Raw genomic sequence first — 15,151 nt, forward strand, 5'->3', positions numbered from 1 at the left:
ATGAAGGTAGGTTCATTACTACATTACCTTTTCTTAGAATGGTCTTACATATGCATGACACATTCTAGAATACCAAATGAGGTGTGGAGACACAGTATAGAATATTAGTTACAACTGATTTGTGTTCTGGATGCCTGAGGGGAATTATGGGCTGTGTGTATGTACAAATGTGTCTGGGCTATGTGTTTGGGAATTCATGCATACACGTAGCAATTTGATCACTGTGTGCCTGTTTTCAGGGTTTGGTATGTTTGGAGAAGAATGACTTAAGGCCTGGCTGAACTAGTGTGTGTCTATGTCATCACAGAGTTAGAAAATTTGACTTTTTGTAACTCAGCATCTCTAGCACCACTGGACCATAAGCCTGAATGCCAACTCTCATGCTTCAGTCATCTCCAGTATAAATATAAAATTACCTAGACATGAAAGTCAGTCTTTGTACGTGCTTTTATCCTTCACAGTCCCCAGCATATTAGATAGAGCCAGGTTTATAAACAGAGTAAGGATCTCGGAATTAGTCAGAGTTAGGTTGAAATCCTGATAAGCATTTACAAACCATGTGACCTTGGGCAAGTTATTTAACCTCAGTTACCCTCCTATCTTACTGTATAAAATATGAGTATTACCTAATTTTCAGATGAGTAAAGATCAGAGTTAATATATGAAAAGGGATATAAATTTACATACCAATTCTGTCCTTACTGGATGTAGGAACCCTCTAAAAACCTGTTTCCTCATGTGAAATAGGGATCATAGTTACTATTTATTAAACAGCTACTGTAAGTCAGGCACTGGTCTAAGAGCTTCACGCGTTTGACCTACTTAACCAGTTCTATTTTTATATGAGGAAACTGGGGCCCAGAGAGTTTAAGCAATATTGCCCAAGGCTGCTCAGCTAGGAAATGGCAGAACCAAGACTGAAACTCAGGCAGTCTGACCCCTCAATGCTGTTTTTAATCACAATATTAGTACTTGTTCTGCTTAAAGAGGATAAAACCAAAGAACCATATAAACATAACATTTTGTTAAGGGGAAGAGAGTTCTTTCCTGATTAAAAAAAAAAAATAGGGGATTATGATTCTTGAATTAAGAACAGTGAATATTATCTATATAATGATACTGTCAGGAACCATGCAGTAGAAAGATTTCTATGTATCTTTTATCCATTGCATCAATCTTGGTGTTTTCAGTACCTTTAGGAAATTTGATTCAGCATCACTCTCAAGGGTTAAAAGGCTTCTACATCGACTTTTCATTTGTTTAAAAAAAAATCTATTAAAATTAGAGCCAGAAAAGTGGTACAGGAAACTCAGAGGTCTAGTTCAAACTCCTCCTTTCACACTTGAAAACATTGAGGTGAAGGGAAGTGAAGTGACTTCCTCATATCAAATCACTAGCCAAAGGCAGTTATGCTAGGTGGAACTCAGGCCTCCTGACTTTCATTTTAGCGTTCTTTCCTCTACCCAGATAACTCTGACTTTAAAGGCTGGTACACATGTGCTGTCTGTGTTGATCGTGATCATCACACTAGACAGTAAGCAGGAGAGGCATGGACATTGGAAGCAGCCTAGAAGAGAGATTCACCACAGATTAAAATTCAGTAGTCAGTGGTAACAATGGGTTGTATTAATAGAAGTAGAGCACCTGAAACAAAGAAGGTGACAGTTCTCATTTACCAAAAATGTTGGTTATACCAAACTGAGGGTATTACACCTGTTTTTAGGCACTACACATTTCAAAGAAGGGGTTGGGAGCTCAGAGTGAAATCTGTCTTCAAATATCTGAAGGGTTATTGTAGTGGGGGTTGGAGATTCGATTTCTACTTTGGTCCCTAGGAGTACAACCAGAAGCAGGGAAGCAGCTGAAAAACACTGATTTTGGAAATCAGACAGGCTAAGTAAAGCCCATAGGGCCACTCATTAGCTATGACCTTGAGATGCTTCAGCCTTTTGAGCCCAAGTTCGTTCATTTATAAAATGGAGATTGTATCTCCCTCATAGAATCTGGTAAATATATCAACTAAGATAACTAATATATGGTTACCTTCCTAAACTAAAGGTTCAGATCTGTCAAGGAGCTTACAATGGATACATAAGCATCGTGTGTGCTTCCATCCCTTCCCCCGCCCCACCCCCAATTGCCCTGGTTTTCCTTCGCTTTTAAGGGATAACCTCACCCTTTTGTATGTCGTCCTTTCAAACGTTCTGGGAGTTTTCCTCCTTTAGGCCAACCAGAGCACAGAGGAGCGCTTCCTCCTGCTGGGTTTCTCGGACTGGCCCTCCCTGCAGCCTGTCCTCTTCGCCCTTGTCCTTTTCTGCTACCTCCTGACCCTGACTGGGAATTCGGCCCTTGCACTGCTGGCTGCGCCCGACCCGCGCCTGCACACGCCCATGTACTACTTCCTCTGCCACCTGGCCCTGGTGGACGCGGGCTTCACCACGAGCGTGGTGCCACCGCTGCTGGCCAGCCTGCGCGGCCGGGCGCTGTGGCTGCAGCGCGGCGGCTGCCTGGCCCAGCTGTGCGCGTCGCTGGCGCTGGGCTCGGCCGAGTGCGTCCTGCTGGCGGTGATGGCGCTGGACCGCGCGGCCGCCGTGTGCCGCCCGCTGCGCTACGCCGGGCTCGCCTCGCCGCGCCTCTGCCGCGCGCTGGCCGGCGCCTCCTGGCTGGGCGGCCTCACCAACTCGGCGGCGCAGACGGCCCTCCTGGCCTCGCGGCCGCTGTGCCCGCCCCACCAGGTGGACCACTTCATCTGCGAGCTGCCCGCGCTACTCAAATTGGCCTGCGGCGGCGGCCGGGACATCCCAGAGCTCCAGATGTTTGCTGCCCGGGTAGTCATCCTGCTGCTGCCATCCGCTGTCATCTTGGCCTCCTATGCTGCGGTGGCCCGCGCTGTAAGGGGCATGAGGACCACAGGGAGCCGCAGGAAAGCGGTGGGCACCTGTGGGTCCCACCTGACAGCCGTCTGCCTGTTCTATGGCTCAGCCATCTACACCTACCTGCAACCCACGCTCGGCTACAACCAGGGACATGGCAAGTTCGTTTCACTTTTCTACACCGTAGTCACACCCGCCCTCAACCCACTCATCTACACCCTCAGGAATAAGGAAGTGAAGGGGGCAGCGAGGAGGCTCCTGGGGAGTCTTGGGAGAGGGCACGCTGGACAGTGAGCGTATCTGGTAGGGAACGAAGTGTTACCCCAGGGCCCAAGGATGGGATGCCCACTGGAAAGTCAGTCAGTTTAGCCTTCAGGCTGTTCATTTCTGAATGACAGTCTGCAAGATTTGCGCTCACAGAAGCCAAGGGGAATGGGGGAGATCCTTTCCTCCCGAGGATCAGGAAAGGTTCATTGCTGTAGGGAGAACCCCTACAGCCATGTACATGCAGGTTTAATGAGGGGGAAATGGCTTTCAGGTTTTCTCCTAAGCTGATGAAGAAAGTTTGATTTCTGGAAGACCTTCCCCATCCACAGAGGACACTATAACCACCTATGAGGAATCCATATGCTGGAAAGATGGTTTGGTGTGATTCCAGTCTGATGGAAGAGATCATGAAAGACCTCATGGTGCCTGTCACCAAAAGTGTCCCCCAAAATGGCAAGAGAATCATAAACTCTGCCCTGCAGGAGTCCCCATCCAGAAGAAGAAACCATGGTCTCTCATCTCAGGGAATCAGTCCAACCTAATGCTCACCTAGCCAGGGGACTGACTAGTGCCCACCACAGAGCACTTGACCCAGAGGTGTAATGAGGAACACCTACAAGTCTGGTTTGTGCTGAGTGGGGGTAGAGTTGGGAAACTCTTCTGCAGAAAGTGGTTCTTGAGCAAGTTATAAAGAAGAGAAGAGACTAAATTAGTGGAGTAGGCGGGCATAACTCAGGCTGTGAGAAAAACATGCATGTGATCAGTAAGGAGACATGAGGCATTGAGATGGCGGAGTAAACGAAGGTAGAAAGATGGGAGAAGCAGAGAGGGAAAAGCTCCATTAGCCGGAACTTGGGCAGAGTGCTGGGGTTCAACCCAGAAACCAACACTACTTCCTTCATCCAACCCAGAGAAGACCTGCTAGACCTTAAGGCAGGCAGGACGGAAACTGGTCCACAATCCCCCACCTCTCAGAAAGTCCGTTCCCTCCCGAAGCACATCTGTTCCCAAGAAGCCCCTACTAGAGACATAAAATCTCTAGATCCCCAAGGTAAATATCTTGCCATGCCCACCATCATCCCCAGAAATATGAATAGTTTAATTGGGTGTGAGACAGAGAATAAGAGGGGGCACGGTGCCAAGTTTCGTTTCATACCAAACAGCTTTAGATAAGGAAAGGAGAAGTAGTTCGACTGAATTTCTAAATTATTTATGAATAAGGTTAGAATGATGTTAAAGTAATTAATTCACTTCAAAATAAACCATTTCACTGTTCTATACTAAATGGAAAGTCAGCTTGGTTCAACGATTAGTGAGTAATATGATACACGAAGCACACAGACAACAAACACAGAATTTAGTAAAACATAGGTCCCAACCTAAAACTTATTTTATTGTTGGATAGGAAAAGAAATAGGAGTTTTTCTAAGAATCAGAGGGAACCAAGAAAGGATTAAATGTTATTCCCTGTCCTGAAACTTACTCAATCATGTTAGAATCAAGGAATCAAAGAGTCAGAAATATGCTACAGTCTTCCTCCCGAGTCCAGACCAAATCTTCTTTCTACTGATCTTTCTCATTAATTTGGGGACATTATCAGTAATGTGAGCAATTATTAGTGAGTAAGAAGTAGTCGAAAATAAGGCCATTTTTTTTATTGCTGTCACCCGCCAATGCAGTGAGGTGTCAGAAAGAGTATATTGCCCTTTCTGATGCCATAATCTCCCAGGATCTTCCCATCTTCCAATCTTTTTCCATTGCAAGTCACAATCTGCTTCTTAGGAATTATAGCGGTCTTCGCCTTAATCATCTCCTTCACCTGGGCCACTGAGCTGGACCTCCGCACCTGGAGGAGGTGCCTCTGCCCCTCAGCACCTGACTCCACCAAAACCAATGGCAGCTCCTCATCACTGGGCTTCACCACCTTCAGGGTGAGGTGGATTGTCGTCTCCTTGTCGATACCATAAGATGACAGGGTTCTCTGGGGCTTTAGGGTCTTCGAGCCCAGCTGGAGGACCTGCTCCTGCACGGGAATCTTGGTCTTAGACCGGACATGTTCATTGATCTTCTTCACTCTGTCTTCCAAGTTGGCACTGAAAGTCATTGAATTCCATTGCTCAGAATGGACCACCTGGACAATGAAAGCCAAGAGACAGTTGCTTAGAATGCCTGTCACCTTTTACACCCTTTGTTCCCCCTCCTTAATTGCTCCCATCCTTCACTGCCTATCTGGTCCTCCGGATCCTTTACAACAAGCTGTGTCCCTCTCTTTTTTGAAACGTCTCTTTTGAAATTTCCAGGTTATAATGCAAGAAAACCAGTCTTATTCCTTTGTAACCATACCTCTTATCCATCCCAAAATGTTATTAATAATTTCCCACCTTATTTACCTGTCTCCTCAGCAGATAAAGTTTGTCAAATGTCAAAAACTAAATACAACTACAAAGCATCCAAAGATGTACACCAGATTTGAAAAACAACTCTCCAAGACTTGATAGACTAGTGAAATACCCACAGGGCTGTCCTCCATGACTGCTTTAGAAGGAAACTCTGTTTAGGACACATATTCTCTGTACTGTTAATTTCTTTTTTAATATCTGATTGCTTTATAATAGGAACTAATGCATTATAGTGATGCTATGTTCAATATCACCTGTTCATCTATATTTCCTATGTTTTTATATCTACCTGTTAAAGAATATGATCTCCTCCTTTAATCAGGTCAGGGCCCTATTCACAGAAAGTAGGGACTACATCTAAGTCTTCCTTCAATATTCTGAAAACGGGGAAGCTAACTCCTGTGCTGTCATTTGAAAGCCTCAGAGGACCTCTTTCAGGCTTCATTCAAAAATATCTTCCCAATCTATATGCCACCAACATTTCTTCACTGGATGGTCACTTCTCTTTGCTAAGCCTTGCCCTCATTCCACGTTCTCTCTGCAGAGCATATATTCTTACATAAGGTAATGTAACAGGTCATTAACAATTTAGGATAAATGATTTTTATGAACCTCTCTTCGGGGAAGAGAAGGAAGCTTAAGTTTGAGAGCCCTGGACCACTAGACAGGATAAGAGGGAAAGAGATCAGGACAATAGTATCATAGTTTCAAATCTCACCATCCTGCTAAGCACAGAGTCCACTCCCACTTCCTATCATTTGTCCCTAACAGTGGTCAGTCCAAGATCTCACACAAAAGAGAAATCAGGAACGAAACGACCTGAAATCAGGAACCAAATGACCTGGTTCTCTTCACAGAAACTTTCTTCACATTCAGTAGCTATCTATCTATGCTTATGTCTCATCCCCTTTGAGATGCCCTCCCAGCCACCCTACCTTCTTGAGCACTGTCCTTCGTCCCTTCCTGACATCTCTCCCCATACCTTGGAAGCCCATTCCCTTCCTCCACCCCCCATTATCAGTCCCAACTCACACAGAGGCAGGAAGCCATTTCTGCGAACAAAGGAGCAGAATCAGGAGACAGAAAGGGATCTCAAATGCAGTTTATATAAGGAGCTAAACTGGAAATCCCCACCCTGCTGACTATGATAAGATTTCCTGTGCCCTTTGTTCTTATAAAAGCTGGTAAATTTTCTTTCACTTTTGCTATTGTGTTGTCAAAAACAAAAATATCTTCTGATCAAGCACTTCTCCCCTCAGCCAATCCATTTGTCCTCCTTTTTTCTAATATGGGATGGTTCGTCTCTGTTGAAAAATTTCCTGTGATTAACAAACCACCACTCCCAGTCCTGACATGACTTTGCAGACTGTAGTCCTGAACCCTCACTGACCTGAAGACCTTTAACACTTTGTGGTCCTCCCCTGCTGCTTTTAAGAGCTGTCCATTAGTCAGGGACCTTCCTGAGAGCAAGGACGCCCAGGAAAGGACAGTGAGAGTTGGGGTGGAGTGATGTGACCAGGAGCAGCCTGTGCACACTCGCCTGGTAGAATGTGTGAAGCAGGCCTTGAGAAAACATAGGATAAATAACCCTGGACTGAGAAGAGACATGAGTTCCAGCCCCAGGGATGCCACTTGCTAAATTAACTTGAGCAAGTCTGTTCACCTCATGAAATGTTGATCTGGTCTATAAAATGATGATTGAAGAAAATTCCTAAGTGTCTTCTAGGCCCAGAAAACTTTGTTTTTAAAATGTCCTTGACAAAGAACTTTAGATTCCTGGGTCTTGAGCTTTCTAACACTCTTCCTATCCTGTATGAGGACCTGCAAAGTAAATCCACTACTTGAGAACAATCCAATGCCGACAATCAACCACTGACTTCTGGGCATCAAAACAATCACACAACCACTTTCACACCAGAGTCCCTCTATTTCCTTACCTTTACTCCTGGAGACTCACTGCTGTGATCGCAGAGATGCCCAAGGTGCTGTGTACTCCCTGGCTTTTGAGATTTGAATTGGAACAAAAAAAGAGGACACAAGCTGTGTGTGCTCAGGGAATTGACTTGATTACTCTGATCTCCTAGCATTCCAAATTAATCGCTGCCCTCTCCCAAAGTCTCAGGACACTGCCATAAAACCCATTTTTAAAAAAGTATTTATTAAAAGTGCTCCAAATGTTTTCAAAGTAATAAGTCTGTAAAAATACAAGCTCGTCATCTCTGTTTGCTGTGCTTTCGGTGGCCGTTTACTGTACCTTCGCTCACTGATAAATTTCACACGATCACTTTTTACTTCAGAGGTTTCCACCCTGGAGAACTAGGTTTTATAGAAGTGCTTCCTTAGAGTAACAGGATCCAAGAGCTCATTCCAATATTTCAACAAGCTTAACATAAATCACATTCTCCTATTTGAAGCTCTCATTAGACAGTTAATAAAATTGGAAAACTAATTATTATTTAAACATAGTTCTTGAGGTAGACATACTTTTTTTTTTTAAACACATAGAATGAGTATGAAGGGGGATGAATGCCTGATAGAATCGACTGGAAACTTTGACCCTGCTCTTCTCCCTTCAGATGTATCTCCAGGTTCCAATTGTCCCTGCGTTTTGAATAAAAGATTGTGACCTTTGGCCGCTGCACAGCAGAAAAGGGCTGTGTCCACTGTCCAATAGGATTTGGAGACTCTGAAACATCACCAGTGGCCAGGCAGAAAATGTCAGATCAGGTTGAGAGTGATATGGAAAGAGAAAGCCCTGCAGAAGGGCGCGGTCGGGGGTGGGTCTGGAACAAGAAAGAAAAAGCTGAACAACACAGACTTGAGTAAACTGCTTTCAGCTTTCAAGTTGTATTTGCACACATCAGTTTCTTAGATCTCCACATTATTTCTGGAAAGAGAAGAGGGACAGTAGATGGTTAAAGCTGCTTAAAATTAAATCACCTTTTCTCTGTTTACCCCTCTGGCCTCCGTATCCTACACCATCTTGATGCCAATGTCTGCATTCTCAGGGGAGCCCGAGGAATGACACTTCCCAGGGATGATATTTTTCTGCTGATACCTCTCAGATCTATACCCACAGCCGGGCCCCGAGCTGCAGACCTGTATGTCTAGCTGCTTTTATGTGTGGTTCCCTAAACTCCCTGCTTGTCCTTGAACATGCCAAACTCTCTGCCACCAGGTCACTGATCATGCCTTTCCATCCCACTCTACCCCCCAACACCATGGATTTGTAAGAATATACAACACAAGTGACGTCTCCCCCGGGAAGACTTCCCTAACTCTCTTCCTTCCTATTCTGGGTTATTTGCCCATCTTCTGTCCTTTTATACTCCCTCAGCAAGCCTCTCAGAGCATGTGTCTCCAACAATAAGGTCATCTGCTTACTTGTCCTTCACCCCCAGTAAACAGTAGGAATCTTGAGAGTCATGGCTGTGTCTTAACTTGTATCTTCAGCACTTCCCAGGCATGCTGTCTGGCACAGCACATCCTTACTAAATGTTTACCAAATGCATGAGTGAATCAATAAATCAATGAATAAGTAAGTGAATAAAAATAGGAAAATAACATGTGGTGAGCGCTTACTATATTTGAGGAACCGCACAAGGTATTATTAAATGGTACCCCATTAAGTATTTTAGCATTCTAATGCGGTAAGGTCGGTATCCTAATTCATAAACAAGAGACCAGCTCATCCATAATCATATTAGTAGTAGCTGGTAAGCAAGGGTTCAAATGCAAACCTCTGTTTCTACACTCCTTGTCTTCTTATATTGTGCTTCAGTGGAATGAAAATCGAGGTGGGGGTGGCACAAGAGCATGCTTTTTTATTACAGGAAAGGTACAAGTTGGAGGGAGAAAGAGAGAAAGGGAAGCAGAGGAGCCTCAGAATGAGTGAGTGAGAGCAAGCAGAGCTTGGGGATCTACGTGCAGGCAGGAGCATCCTTGGGTAGCACGCCCAGCCTGATGCTTCCCCACTTGGCTCACATGCAGGAGTCAGAGTCTGGAGGCCACCTGCCTAGTGCAAAGGTGGAGGAGAACTGCCCTCCCGGGCCTGTGGGTGTTGAAAGACAACACGGTGAGGCAATCCACGTGGCAGTAAACAGAGGAGCTGGGGCTTTCCAGCCTAGAATTACTAGAGGGCGAGCCTGGGATTTTCTCAGGGAAAACTAGTCCACGGGATTCTCTCCCCATAGAGGATCTGGATTCTGAGAAACAGTGTCATTTCAAGGAACGAGGATAACAAATTTAGACTCTGTTCTCTGTCTCTCTCTTCCCTCCTCCCTTCCTGTGTGAAATTCCCTCCTGGCCTAAGGCCAAGGCGAGGGCTGTCCCAAACACCCCATGCCTGTTTGCTGACATCAGGTAAAATTTCTTCTTGGAAACTGACCTCTTCCTTGCTTCTTACCACAGTGTCCATCTGACTTACTTTTTTCCTCTGTGTCACAACAAACTTTTTTAGAGGCAAAAAGATTTCATTGCATTTGCCCCTATGACAAATTCAGAAAACCAGCCAAGGTCAGAGATCATGCTGTGGAGATTTTGGCGGGTTATAAGACAGCTGCCTCAGATATCCACAACCTCCCAGCTAACGGGGTGCGCTAGGGCAAGTCACTGCCCCCACTGAGACCTCCCTGGGGCAGAAGCCTCGTCCCCATGAAAGAGTTTGTAAAACTGCTTTGAGATCAGGAGTATTGCTTCAGAAATGCCCATCAAATGCAATGAAATAGCCAGTATGAATTCCAATTTATTGATGGTTGGGATAAAAGTCTGTCCACTCTCAAAGAAGGACAATTTGGAAATACCTGTCAAAGTCAAACATGGACATGACAAACTAAAACAGCCCAAACGCCTTTTAGTACTAGGGAAATAGATAACTGAACTGTAGAATACCATAGCAATAAAAATGGATGGATGATACCTGAAAGCAACAATAGTATTTTTCTTTCTCTTCCTGACTTACTTCACTTACTCCATGTCCATCCATATTGCTGCAAATGGTATTATTTTGTTCTTTTTTATAGCTGAGTAGTATTCCATTATATGTATGGAATAATATAGATATATATACACCACATCTTCTTTATCCAGTCATCTGTTGGACATTTGGGTTGTTTCCATGTCTTGGCTATTGTAAATAGTGCTGCTGTGAACATTGGGATGCATGGCTCTTTTTGAATGATATCTTCCTCTGGATATATGCCCCGGAGTGTGATTGCTGGATCATATGATAAGTTTATTCTTAGTTTTTTTTTAGGAATCTCCATAGAAAGGACACAAATGAACTTAACTACAAAACAGACATAGAGAATAATCTTATGGTTACCAAAGGGTAAAGGAGGTGGGAATGGATAAATTGGGAGTTCAAAATTTGCACCTCTTGGGGAGTGATGGAAATGTTAGCTATTTTGATTGTGATGGTGGTTTCATTGGTGTATACATCTATCAAAATTTATCAAATTGTACATCTGAAATATATGTTGTTTATTGTATAGGAATCATACCAAAATAAAGGTGTTAAAAATTAAAAAATCAATAACCTCCCCCAAAAAACCTCAGTGAACTGTACATTAAAATCTGTGCACTCCATTATCTAAATTATACCTCTATTTAAAATGAGAAAGGAAATAAACCAAAGTAAGGGAGTACTGAATAAGCACATTAGAGGCTTGAGAGGGAAGACTTGACATAGGGCTTTTATGAAAAAGGAAGGGAGGAAGAGGGAGAGAGAGAGAAGGAAAGAAAGGAAGGAAGAAAGGAAGGAAGAAGGGAAGGAAGGAAGGAAGGAAGGAAGGAAGGAAGGAAGGAAGGAAGAAAGAAAGAAAGAAAGAAATAAAGAAAGAAAGAAAGAAAGAAAGAAAGAAAGAAAGAAAGAAAGAAAGAAAGAAAGAAAGAAAGAAGGAAGGAAGGAAGGAAGGAAGGAAGGAAGGAAGGAAGGAAGGAAAAAGAAAGAAGGAAGGAAAGAAGGAAGGAAAGAGAGAGAGAGAAAGAAATATGGGAGACTCCAGAGACGGTAGCAAGAAGAAAACAATGTCCTTGTACTCCCCAATGACACAGAGAAGCAGAGGGTGAGCTTTTTATTTACCAAAGAGAGCACTATTTTGGCGAGTTTTCTCTAGATCCCAGCCCTTCTTAGCCATCGTTAGTGGCAGTGGCTAATTAATTGTGAGTTGTGAGCCCCCTTGTCTTGGCAGAAATAATGAGCTGTTTCTCTCCACTGGATGAGATTCCCAGGATCACTCTATCACCTGACTCTGCTTCCCTTTCTACATCCAAGACCACTGAAAGAGAAATTAATTTCCCAGACTGAGGAGGAGTGTTTACTATCCAAAAGCTCCTCAGTAAAGAGCTAGCTCTGGCCTCACATGTTCAGCAAAGTAATGGTGGGATGTGGTTATTATATGACCTCTTCAGACAGCCCACCTGGGTTCAAGTTTCAATACAGGTGCTTACTAGCTATGCTTTCCAGAACAAGTGATTCATCTTCTGTTCTCATTTCTTTGTCTGAAAAGGAAGATAATAATTGCACCTATCTCTTGAAATTGTTATAAGAACTATATACTGTGAAGTGCTTTGAAAAGGGGCTGGGGAAGTAAGCACTAGCAATCATTACCCTTCCCTGAAATCTAAGCTCTAATCAGTTTCAAGGGTATAATATTTCCCATAGCCTGCTTTTCTTTCTGTGTGGTGATCAAGTGGCAGCTCCAACCAGCCCAAACGCTCCATATCTGTATCATGGGAAAGCTCTGGCAGGAAGGCGATGAGGAGATTCTGACTTGACAGTAGGTAAGTTACACATTAATCCTTCTCCTACAGCCTGTCAGTTTCCATATATCTTCACTAGTGTTTGGAATCAAACAGGGTCTAGAATCCTGGCCCTGACACAAGTTACTTGAACACATTACTTAACCTCTCTGAGACTGTTTCTTCTATAAAACAAGGATAATATTAACAATTTTTTTCGTGGTTTTTCTGAGATCCATATATTTGGGAATTTTTTTAACGTAGTGTCTGGTACTTAGGAAACACTCAGGAGATGGTTACAACTAAAATAATATGAGATTGTCATTACTGGATTGTGGAGCAGAATTTGAATCTCATAACCCTGTAGCTCTTAGTAAATGACTGGCTCTTCGGTGACCAATGAAGGAATAAATGCTTCATGAATATAGAACTAATGGGAACTGGGAAGAAGCGCTTGCCTTTCTCAGTGTAAGAGAAAAGAAGAACCTAGAGAAAGAGGGTGAGGAATAGACATGTTCAGAGAGACAGACAACAAAAAAGAAGAGAGAGTCAAAGGAAAGTATAACCTGAAGAGATTCAGAGATAACGTAGAGTGAGACAATACATTGCCAAGAGAATAAGAATGTGAGAAATCCTACACTTGATGGATGAATAAAACTTGGTGGTTAATTGTTGAGATACAAAAGATATGACAACTACCAAGTTCAAAAGGAATGATGGAAAAAAAATACAAAACCAAAAAAACAAAAGGAATGATGAATTTAAAATAACCAGAATAACAAGGTCCTACTGTATAGCACAGGGAACTATATTCAATATCTTGTAATAGCCTATAATGAAAAAGAGTATGAAAAGAAATATATATATGTATAACTGAATCACTATACTGTACACCAGAAATTAACACAACACTGTAAACCGACTATACTACAATTTAAAAAATTTTAAATAAAAAAAGAAACTACTAAACAGATAACATAAAAAAATAAATAAGATAAAACAAAATAAAATAACCAGAACAGTGTTTTCTTCTCTGAGAGTAAAGGAGATGTGAGCAGGGAGGGATACACATAAAGCTCTAAAATATGGGTATCATTTGTTCTGTTCTTAAATTGGGGTCGAAGGGAGCAGGTGTACCACGTGTTTATTTTATTATTCTGTAAAATCCATGACATATTTTATATACTCTTCATTATTCAAATAATTCACAGTTCTTTTAAGGGAAATAAATCTTATCCTCAAAAGGAAAGAAATATACAGGAAGGAATATAGAAGACCAAAAAGGAGTCCTATTAAAAAGGGAATGAGATACAGTTTTTAACACAAAATGGAGACTTTATGATGAAGAGATGTTTATGCCATCCCATAAACTCCCAGGTCCTTTCTGCCAACAAGGCTACCAGCTTGTTTGCCTCCACATCACCTAAATGGCTTCCTAAGAAAGCCATTTCCGTTCTGGTTTTCTCAGAAAACCAGTTCCTTTCTCTTAAGTGCCTGAGTGGCTGCCACACTTCACACCCATCTTTGAGCTCACCACGCGTCCCCACACAAACAATCTGCAGGGGGTTTCCTTGACTGACCCCTCCCAGATTCCTCCTTTCAGTGCAGACTTCCTTCTCTCACACACCTATTATTTTTGCTTTATTTGCTTCCAGTTTTGGTGGGGGAAGGGTCTTGACAGTTTTCCACACCTTCCCCAGCATTGAACTTGTGAACTTCCTCCATCCTCACAGCTTCTCCTGGTGAGGACTGAATCCATCACCCTATACTTTAAAGTTTGTTTGTTCATTGGCTAAGAAAAGGCTTCTCTAGAGTCCATATTTCTACACTGGATATTTTATGGGAAGAATTACTATAAAGAACAATTATTAGCAAATTATGAGTATAAACTATTGATTAATAATAATATTTTATCAATTTTGGATTTCATGTATTTAGCAACTGTTCTGTGTTTACATAAAGAATTTCCTTTTGCTTAGAAAATACATGCTAAAATACAAAGGAGTGAAGGAGCATATATAATCCAGTAGCTCAGAATAAATATAAAAAGAAAAGATAGAACAATAAAAAGTGGCAAATATTAACAATTTATTGATATAGATAAAGAATACCCAAAGTTTTTTGGACAGAAATTGTCTGTAAGTATGATATTTGTATATAAAAAGTTATTTAAATCTCAAATAGTGAACAGAATTAAGGAAGGAGTAAACAAATTCTTGTTTAATTCTTGAAAGGGAAAAGGCTTTTTTAAATCTTTCTTATTTCTAAGGCCAATACATACAGACTTTGCAGTTATAAAACAAGACAACTGGCAGCCTTTTTGTTCTTATTTTGCCACATTGCACATAAGGTTAAGTTGAAGTTAGTGCTTTTTATTTGTAAAGAATACTCTTGTGCTTAGTTTAAATAAATTACATTTTTTTTAATGGGACAGGATCATCTAGTTAATATCTCTGTGGTGGGGTGACTTAACACAGGAGAAACTCCTTAATTCATACATACTGACTCCGGTGGCTCTCCTACAAATGAGGGTAAAGTAGATAAAACACAATTGATTCTAGAAAATTTATGCTCCAGAGTAGAAAATTACCCTGCATAAATACTCTTGAAAGAGACATTCAATCAAAAGGATTCCTTTGCTAATTCTTTCTGGATACATAAGGGAATACTGAGAACTAGCACAGTATTCAGAACAAAACAGGTCCTCAACAACTGATTATTGAATTAATGGAAACTAATTAATTAATCCATATTTCACATCAGTTTTCTTTACCTTCACTCAGTAAGTCTGGATACCAGTGTGAGGCTCCATCTGTTTCTGCACATTCATGGTTTCCTGACTCCCCCTGGACAACACCTGACCTAGAGGAA

General features: G+C 42.2%; 2 protein-coding genes across 2 annotated transcripts; one reads left to right on the forward strand and one right to left on the reverse strand.

The window, feature by feature from the left end:
* Window positions 1-4,699, forward strand: OR2I1 (olfactory receptor family 2 subfamily I member 1). Its single transcript, XM_074349062.1, has 2 exons — window positions 1-6; window positions 2,226-4,699. Exons 1-2 carry the CDS (start codon window positions 1-3, stop codon window positions 3,165-3,167), a joined length of 948 nt encoding a protein of 315 aa, XP_074205163.1. The 3' UTR covers window positions 3,168-4,699.
* An 81-nt stretch (window positions 4,700-4,780) lies between these two features.
* On the reverse strand, window positions 4,781-6,724 carry UBD (ubiquitin D). Its single transcript, XM_010974102.3, has 2 exons — window positions 6,572-6,724; window positions 4,781-5,271 (listed from the first exon to the last, which is right to left on the reverse strand). Exons 1-2 carry the CDS (start codon window positions 6,587-6,589, stop codon window positions 4,804-4,806), a joined length of 486 nt encoding a protein of 161 aa, XP_010972404.1. The 5' UTR covers window positions 6,590-6,724; the 3' UTR covers window positions 4,781-4,803.
* Between the last annotated feature and the right edge of the window lie 8,427 nt (window positions 6,725-15,151).

The sequence above is a fragment of the Camelus bactrianus genome, chromosome 20 (genome assembly GCF_048773025.1).
Source record: "Camelus bactrianus isolate YW-2024 breed Bactrian camel chromosome 20, ASM4877302v1, whole genome shotgun sequence".
Lineage (NCBI taxonomy): Eukaryota > Metazoa > Chordata > Mammalia > Artiodactyla > Camelidae > Camelus > Camelus bactrianus.